This window comes from Saimiri boliviensis, chromosome 9, assembly GCF_048565385.1.
Source record: "Saimiri boliviensis isolate mSaiBol1 chromosome 9, mSaiBol1.pri, whole genome shotgun sequence".
Classification (NCBI taxonomy): domain Eukaryota; kingdom Metazoa; phylum Chordata; class Mammalia; order Primates; family Cebidae; genus Saimiri; species Saimiri boliviensis.
Window position 1 is genome coordinate 91970863 of NC_133457.1, and position 9493 is coordinate 91980355.

Genomic DNA, 9493 nt, shown 5'->3' on the forward strand with positions numbered 1-9493 from the left:
TTTTGGCGGGGTTTTCCAACGGCTGGCTAGGTGCCGAGTGCAGAGTTTAGTGCCGAGTGCAGAGTTTAGTGCCGAGTGCAGAGTTTAGTGTCGAGTGCAGAGGTGGGCGTGTCCGAGCTCCCAGCGAGGCAACCGGCCTTACAATACGCACACTCATCCCCTATCTTCCTTCCCGCTTCATTTTTTTTCTCCTTAGTACACCTTTACTCTTTGATACCTGTATATTCTCCTTATTTGTTCTGTTTATTTCCTGTCTTCCCCAATGAAATGTAAGCTTCATGAGGGCAGGATAAGTGTAAGATCCACTAGACACCCAAGTGGAGATGTCTAAGAGGCAGCTGGATCTATGAGTCTGGAATTAATGAGAGAGGTCGGAGCTGTAAAGTCAATATTTAACAAGAGGAGCCTGGATGACATTGGCAGGAGAATCCAAAGACAGGAAACTGCAAGACTAAATGAGGTGCTCCTACATTTTAGCAGTGAGGACAGGAGGAAGGAGTAGCAAGGAATTTGACAGGGAGTAGGAAAAACCAAGAGACTGTCATCCTGGAAGCCACAGATGAGATAAGCGGCATCCAGGAGGATGAGGGTAGTGTCCGAGGGTTGGGGGCCTGGGAGGGGTGGGACATGAGGGGCAAAGCAGTGAAGCAAAGAGTGAGGTCAGGTGGGGAAGAGGAGACTGCAGGTGTGGGATGGAGAGGTGGAGAGAACGAGATGGTAGCCAGGGAGCCAACAGAGAGGCAGCAGCTATAACCAAGGCAGGCTAGCAGTGGCTTAAGGGTCAAGGGCTCCACCATGCAAGTGGGGACACTAATCTTGAGTGGGAGGAGAGACCCCTTCTTTACCAAGGAAGAAGAGAGGTGAGGAAGGCTGGGCGAGTGCCTGGCTTCTGTGGCCTCTGCTTTCCATGTGAAATAGGGGGTGAGATCAACTGCTCTGGAGAAGAAGGGTCAGACTGCAAGGCTTGGAGAGAGGGGTAAAGGTTTAGTGCAGGAAAGTTTAATTGCAGGTAAATATCAGTTTCCTCTCCATTTCACCTTTTAAAGCTAAGCTCCCCACACCATTCTTGGCACATAGCAGGTGCCTCACACATTCTTGGACTCCTCTTTGTATCACACCTTGCACCTCATCCATTACCAACTCCTTTTGGCTGCCAAACTCCCCCAAATTTGTACCACTTCCTTGATGCCACCTTGATTAACACTTCTATCACTGTCTACCTGCAATGCAGTAAAGATTGATATAGGAAAAAGGAGATAGCTGGCAGAGGACAGGAGCCTAGATCGCTGGAAACATGGGACATAGAGCTGAGGTCAGAGACCCCAAGCATGTTCAGCGAGCGGTTAAATTGCTCCAGAGTCAGGATCTGGCTGGATGAGTCCCCACACATCCGGAAGGATGAGGAGGTGGAGTGGTGGAAAAGAGAACAGTTGAGGAGCTGGTGAGTAGGAGTCTCAGCTAAGCAGAGAAGGAGATGACAGGAGGAATCTAAGGAGCTGGCAGGAGGTCAAAGTACAGATAAGGAATAGAGAGAGAAGACAGACAGTTACACTCAGTGGCTAATGGGTTTTAAGTGAAGAAATGAAATGCTCAGGCTTGTATTTTAAAAGGATCCCCAGCTGTGTATAGAGAACAAGCTTGGAGAGGGGAGGGTGAGGACACAAAGCAGGAGCAGGAAGGCGGCTTAGAAAGGCATTACAGGGGGCCAGGCGCAGAGGCTCACGCCTGTAACCCCAACGCTTCAGGAGGATGAGACAGGCGGATCACTTGAGGTCAGGAGTTCAAGACCAGCCTGGCCAACATGGTGAAACCCCCATCTCTGAAAAAAAAGAAAGAAAGGCACTGCGGGTAGACAATGATGGTAGCCTGGACCAAGGTAGTAACACGAAGGTGATACAAAATTGAGGGTACTTAGGGGCCAACAGGAGTTGGTGATGGATAAGGTGCAAGGTGCAATACACAGAAGAGAGTCCAGGAATGTATCAAGTACTTACTAGATGCCAAGCATGATATGGGGAGCTTAGCCTTTAAAGGTGAAACAGACAGGAAATTGATTGTTACCTACAGTGCTCTAGGCACTTAAAAGGGAGTGTGATGTGCTGGGGGTGGGAGGGGAGTAAAATAGCTCTGCTGGGTCAGGAGAGGGTGGTGTAAGAGAGGCTTCCAGGAGGAGGTGCCACTGGAGCCGGCACTACCAGATATAGAGGAAGGGCATTCCAGGATAATCATGTGCAAGAACCCAGAGGCAAGACTGGGGAGCGCCTTGTGGCCAGAGTGCAACGTGAGTCAGCATGGCCACTTGGCTGTTGCACGTGAAGACAGACTGCAGAGAGACACTGGAGCCACAAGAGGACAAGGCCCGTGGGCCAAATGGCCATGCTCAGGGGTCTTGGGGCAGTTCCCCATTTCACACTCATGGTATTGTATGTCGAAGGAAATGCCCAGCTGCCCTTTGGACTCCCAGAGATCCCTGCATGAGGCTCTGGGCCATGAGAGAATGCTGAGGGTTGCAGCCAAGAGAGTGGGGAGGTGCAGGGAGGTGTAGGCAGTGGACTGGAGCAATGTGGGCAGAGGCGGGTGTGAAGTGTAGACCTGCCATCTGTGAGTGGAACAGGAGAAGTCTCTTGAGAGCTGCCGCCTGTGGAATCTGGAGCCCAACGCACAGATGTTTGTATTTCCAGGCAACATGTCTGCATGCGGTGGGCAGAGGGCACGTAAAACAAAGTTGTGGCAGATGCCACTGGTTACCCACCCATCTCCCCCAGAGCTTTAGTGCATGAGGGTCAAATTCTGTTGAAGCACCTGCGTGCATTTCTTTGCCTAGGGACTTTCTCTGCACACTCATGTGGCAGGCAGAAAGTTTGGAACATTAGCACCCAGAGGGAGCAGCCCAAACAATGACTGATGGGGAATGGGTGTATAAATGCCCCACCTCCCTCACCCTACTGATGTGACAACACTGAGATTTGTGCTCTTCACAGCCACCCAGAGCTCCCCCATTGCCCATAGTGATCAATAAGTTGATAACACGTGATTTATTGGCTTCCTTCTCTTCCCTGTGTCTTTTTCCCACTACACTCAAGCTGTTTCATTTACCTCCCAAATTAACAATTTGTATTTCTATTCTTGTCAGTCTGCTCTGGGAGAGCTCAAAGTAAGACAAACCCTCACCGGGTGGGAAACCCTCAGGCTCAAGTTGGAAAACCTTGGGGCTGAAAGGCTGAGTTTGCATTCCAGCTCCTTGTGTAAGGACTTCCCAGCTCACAGCAGACTTCAGGTTGGTTGAGCATAAATTACCATATTAATGTTTACAGCATACTACAGTACACCATGTTGCCCACCAGTCTGAATAAAAACCAGGGTAATAACAATGCCCTTTGGCCAACTTGAGGCTCACCACTGAAAAGCATAGTCCACTGATTTGTCATCCTGGGCTAAATATAAAAGAATTGTAGCCTGAGTCAGAAAGCTATTTTCAGCACTCTGTCTTACTTCGCAGCCCTTGAGCGATGCTGTTCTTGAGGGCCACCTTCCTGGAGGCTGAGGTCTACACCGATAGCCCCCACATTCCAGGGATGGCCCAACTCCTCTCCCAGGGAAAATTATTTCCTTCACACATCCTGACTAATGCGCCAGTGGCCCCCAAACCCAGTAGGTCTCAGCTGCTATTTCTGGCTATTCTCCAGAGCTAGGAACTGGGTCCTTTCCCAGATCGAGTTCTCTTCGCTCAAAAGCCACAGAAATGGGGGTAAGTAGTAGACACCAATAGGCCAGACACGGTGGCTCACACCTGTAATTCCAGGACTTTGGGAGGCTGAGGCAGGCAGATCACTTGAGATCAGGAGTTCAATACCAGCCTGGCCAACATGGCAAAATACTACTGAAAATACAAAAATTAGCCAGGTGTGGTGGTGCATGCCTGTAGGCTCAGCTACTCAGGAGGCCAAGGCAGGAGGGTTGCTTGAGTCCAGGAGGTGGAGGTTAGAGTGAGCCAAGAGCATGCCACTGCAGTCCAACGTGGGCAACAGGAGAGAAACGCTGTCTCAAAAAAAAGGCACCAATACTTATTAAGAGCCTGCTAAGAGCTGGGACCTGAAATATATAAATCTTCACAAAAGTCCTTCTAGAAAAATGATGTTAAAAGGAAAGTAAGACTTAGATGGTCACATAACTTACTCAGAGCTACATGACCAAGGTTTCAGAAGCCTGTGCTATGTAATGCTATGGGACCCTCCTCCTCCCCTGTGGTGTCTCTCTTAGCGCCAGGAACTGTCTCTGTATGGTGGGGTGTCGGGTAATAAGCAAAGTTGCTATTCCCCACGTCAAAGAGAGGGGAATGGTGCCCCTGCCTCCTCAGTATGGATTCCTGCTCTTTTTTCTTTGATGGCAAGAGGAAGAGAGAGAAGGTCCCATAATTTGTCAAGGACCCCCCACCCTTGGCCTGCTTAATCTCATAGGCACCTGTAACCTCTATCCAGGATGGAACACCCCTGCGCCCACTGCTCTCTTGTCCCTACTGCTGCTGAGGGTGAGTGAGGATGAAAGAGTGGCCTCTGCTGCCTAGATGGTGCCTTTGCATTGGGTCATGTGCCTTGCTGGAAAAACAGCCTTTTCTGGGCCCATGGTAGGGATGTCAAGGGAGACATTTGTGGAAAGGAGGGTCTTCCTGGCACAGCTCAGATCTCAGTGCTCCTGCCCCATCCTGCCTTGCCCTTTCCTTTTTCAAAGCCATCCCAGAAGTCTTTCCTGACCACTTCCCCTGGAACAGCCCCATTGCCTTGCATTTCAACAGCCAATGGGCATTGTGTTTATGGAGGCTTAATTCCAGGCCCTATCTCTCACCAGCTTAAAGATACTCATGGCTCCCGAGCATCCACAGAATAAAAACTGAACTTCACAGCATGTAAGCCCCTCCACTATTTGTCTCAAATGAGATTTTTGAGTTTATCCTATAGGATATTCCCAGGATCCAAACTTGGCATTTTCTTTCCCACCTGTCCCTTCCACCTGTAACACCCTCTGCCCTGCCTCATCCTGGCTGACTCTTGTACATCCTCTAAGACCCCTAAGCTGTCTCTGAGCCTATGGCTCCAACCCTACATGAACACACAGCTGTCAATGGGAAGCTACAATGGAGGTTATGTTCTGTTAAACCTGTTGTAAATTGAAAATATCAGAGGCCAGGTGCAGTGGCTCATGCCTGTAATTGCAGCACTTTGGGAGGCCTAGGTGGGTGGATCATGAGGTCAGGAGATGGAGAGCATCTTTGCCAACATGGTGAAACTCCATCTCTACTAAAAATACAAAAATTAGCTGGGTGCGGTGGCTGGGTGCCTGTAATCCCAGCTACTCAGGAGGCTGAGGCAGGGGAATCACTTGAACCCTGGAGGCAGAGGTTGCAGTGAACCAAGATCATGCCACTGCACTCCAGCCTGGTTACAGAGTGAGACTCTGTCTCAAAAAAAAAAGAAAGAAAATATCATAGGTCAAAATGCATTTAATACACATAACCTACCAAACATCATAGCTGAGCCTAGTCTACCTTAAGCATCCTCAAAACACTTATATTCACCTACAAATGGGCAAAATCATCTAGCACAAAACCTATTTTATAATAAAGTGTTGCACGTGTCACGTAATTTATGCTGAAAGTGAAAAACAGGATGGTTGTTTGGGTACTTAAAGTGTGGTTTCTACTGAACACATATCACTTTTGCAGCACCGTAAAGTCAAAAAATTAAGTCGAACCATCGTAAGTCAGGGGCTGTCTACACTGAGCACCACCATCATCACCCCACCTGCATCTCAATGATATTTACTCACATTCTAGGTAGGAAATAAGGGCCATGTGTAATGCCTCCTCTTGTGTGTTAGCCCAGCACAGCGCCTGGCACAGAGCAAACCTTGGCCAACATTTAACTCCAGGGTTCTTATCCCTTTTTGTTACAGACTACTTAGGCATCTGGGGAAACCCTACCGGCCCCTTCTCAAAGTCATGCATTCAAAAACATGAAACAAAATACAAAAGATTACAAATGAAACAGATTTTATTGAAAAAGCCATCAAAATATTTTTACAGGAAATGTGTGACTTAGTAATGAATGTGCTTCTGCATTAAGGTATTACATACCAAGATCTAGTTCAATTGTTCTGGGACCATTTGTTGAAAAGACTACCTTATCTCTATTAAATTAACTTTGTACCTTTATAAGAAATAAATTGACTCTGTGGGTCTAAAAATAAAATAACAAGATCTAGTGGTGCATTCTAATGACTGTCATTTCCCAAAAGTGAGGAGCATGGAGACTATTTCAAAACATCCGCAACAACTGAAAGTGATAGGAAAATATCTATGGGGTCTGCTAACATTAGTTTGAATTATATGATCAATTAAAGAAAAAAAAAGCTTTTAAAAAATTAATGTTAGTTTTATTTAGAAGTCTTAATGAGGACTACAAACTAAGCCCTGTAGGCCAGCCCTTCAGAGAGGTTGTCTCAGACTGCTCCTGCACAGTATCTTAATCTACTGTTTATATATAAGTAGTGGGGGTAGTTCTATTAAAGCAGAATTATATTGAGTTTTGGGTGTAAGAGCATATCTGTTCATAGCAGCATAATTACTAACCTGTTCAGACGTTATCTTATGTGCAGGAAGAGGCAAGGACTAGCGTCATTTATCATTTCAGGAATACAGTGACTCAGACAAGAGATGTGGCAGGGAGGTAGGGGCATAATTCTATCCTATTTTATCTTGAAAACATCTTTCCAGAGAGCTGTACTTTGTCACAGAGTCAGAGACTTTAGGAAATTATGCTGGCGCACAGAAATGAGCAAACAGGCCGGGGGCAGTGGCTCACACCTTTTATCCCAGAGGCCGAGGAGGGCAGATCACAAGGTCAGCAGTTCGAGACCAGCCTGGCCAACAGGGAAAAACTCCGTCTCTACTGAAAATACAAAAATTAGCCGAGCATGATGGCAGGAGCCTGTAGTCCCAGCTGCTCGGGAGGCTGAGGCAGGAGTATTGCTTGAACCTGGGAGACGGGGGTTGCAATGAGCCGAGATTGCCCCACTGCACTCCAGCCTGGGCAGCAGTGTGAAACAAAAAAAAAAAAAAAGAAAGAAAAGAATTGAGCAAACATGGCTTATGTTTGCTACTTTGTGTCATAATAGGAAATTGCCAATATTGCACCAGTTTTGAACTACAAAATCAGCAATTGCACGTGGTTTTGTCTAACTCTACTCTGGTTTGTTGCCTATACTCATTGAAGGAAATCCTCAATATAGGTAGAGGTAAGTGAAACCAATTATTTTTCCCTATCCAAGTTCATAGACCTCCTGATTTACAGCACGGATCCCTTGAGAACTCCGAGGCAATGACTCAGCCAAGGATACTCAGCCAAAGTATCTCCCCTTTGTGCCCAGGGCCTGCCCGGCCTCCCCCTACCCAAGTAGCTAACCAGTGTCGGCCTCTGCCTCCTACAGGCTCTCTGTTCCCGCAGCTGAAGCCATCGGAGAGCGTCTTCAAGGTCATCTTCTGGCTGGGCTACTTCAACAGCTGTGTGAACCCGCTCATCTACCCCTGTTCCAGCCGCGAGTTCAAGCGCGCCTTCCTCCGCCTCCTGCGCTGCCAGTGCCGTCGTCGCCGGCGCCGCCGCCCCCTCTGGCGAGTCTACGGCCACCACTGGCGGGCCTCCACCAGCGGCCTGCGCCAGGATTGCGCCCCGAGCTCGGGCGCCGCGCCCCCCGGAGCGCCGCTGGCCCTCACCGCGCTCCCTGACCCCGACCCCGACCTCGACCTCGACCTCCCAGACATGCCCGAGATGCAGGCTCCGGTCGCCAGCCATCGAAAGCCTCCCAGCGCCTTCCGCGAATGGAGGCTGCTGGGGCCGCTCCGGAAACCCACCACCCAGCTGCGCGCCAAAGTCTCCAGCCTGTCGCACAGGATCCGCACCGGGGGCGCGCAGCGCGCAGAGGCAGCGTGCGCCCAACGCTCAGAGGTGGAGGCCGTGTCCCTAGGCGTCCCCCACGATGTGGCCGAGGGCACCACATGCCAGGCCTACGAGTTGGCTGACTACAGCAACCTACGGGAGACTGATATTTAAGGACCCCAGAACTAGGCCGCGGAGCGTGCTGGGCTTGGGGGTAAGGCGGCCTAGAGAGGGAGGCTGGCTTTGTTCAAGAGGCGCCATGCAAATCAGAGACCCGGAAACTGATCGAGGTAGCTGCTCTGTGGCCTCCCTGAGAAACTGGGCGGAGCTTGAGGCGGAGCCCTTGAAAGGTGAAAAGTAATGGGGCCCCCTGCTGGACTCAGGTGCCCAGAGCTCTTCTCTTAAAAGGGAAGGACTGCGGGCTCCGTGAGGCCGTTTGCTCCCAATCCGTGTTTGAGAAACACTGCCCCATCCCCCATGCCCTGAACCCTGAGCAAACAGCGCCAAGCATGGCCAGGAAAGCCTCCCTCTCCTCTTCTGGGGAATTGGAACAGAAGCTTTGTGGCCAGTTGCCCCAGTGCCTCCCTTAGGGAAAAAGTCAGTGGGGCCAAGGCTCCTTAGTGGACACATTCTTACTGCCGACTGGAGGAACCCAGTAGACCTACCACCACCACCCACAAGCTTTGGTGGCAGATTGGCCGTCATACAAGTCTGTTGTATTTATCCATGGGCCCTCTGTCCACCGCCCAGGCTCCTCCGTGCACCCCCATCACCTGGCCCTGCCCCTCATTACTTCCCCTCAAGGGCCTTACTGTTTACACTCTGTACATAGCTCATTGTGCCTGTGCCCATCACTTCTTGCTGGGATTCCGAGCCACCAATTGGAGAGCTTTATTTGTCATTTTGAGACATATTTATTGGTAAGAGTACTTCTATTTTGTCCACACTGTGCAAACTGTCCCTCTTTAGCCCGTAACCCATAAAAATCTACTTTTTTCCCCTAAAGTCTTTCAAGAACTAAAGGCCCACAAAAGAATAGATTGGATCTACATTTGCCTTTCTGGTTAACTTAACTGACTCTTTAACTGATGGCTGCTGGGACTTTTAGCATAACCAAAGGACTTGGGAGTTTGCTGGGCTTTAACACTCAGATGATCAGTCTTGTGAACCAAATAGTAATCCTAAGCACAAATATTCCCTTTGTCAGTCTCCCCAGATGCTTATGTGATGTTCTGAAGGCCTCAGTGAGGAAGGCAGCCATCAGGTAAATGGGTGAAACATAACTTTACATGAAAAGATATACAAGCTCAAGTAAGTAGATGTACATGGCTAGTAAAAGAACCCATACCTAGGAACCATATTTGTTAGCTTTGAGTAAAATGTCATATTCCCATTTGTCGTATTCCCATGAGGTTGCAGGCATTTTGGCTGGATAGTATCAACCACATATATCCAACCAACATGGAGGGTGATGGCGTGGCCCAGTGGACCCTTGGGAGGAGAGTGGGTTAAACAATACACTGGGGTGTCTGGGGGTGCTCTGAACTGGATGACCCAGCTGCTGG

The 9493-nt window shown here is 49.3% G+C and overlaps 1 protein-coding gene across 1 annotated transcript in view; it reads left to right on the plus strand.

Moving 5' to 3' along the window:
• The window catches only part of ADRA1D (adrenoceptor alpha 1D), a 28281-nt gene extending 19308 nt beyond the window's left edge, over positions 1-8973 (plus strand). Inside the window, exon 2 of the mRNA XM_010351844.3 lies at positions 7483-8973. Within this exon, the coding sequence (XP_010350146.3) occupies positions 7483-8102 (620 nt within the window). The 3' untranslated portion in view covers positions 8103-8973. The remainder of the gene's footprint in view (positions 1-7482) is intronic.
• The last annotated feature ends 520 nt before the right edge of the window (positions 8974-9493 follow it).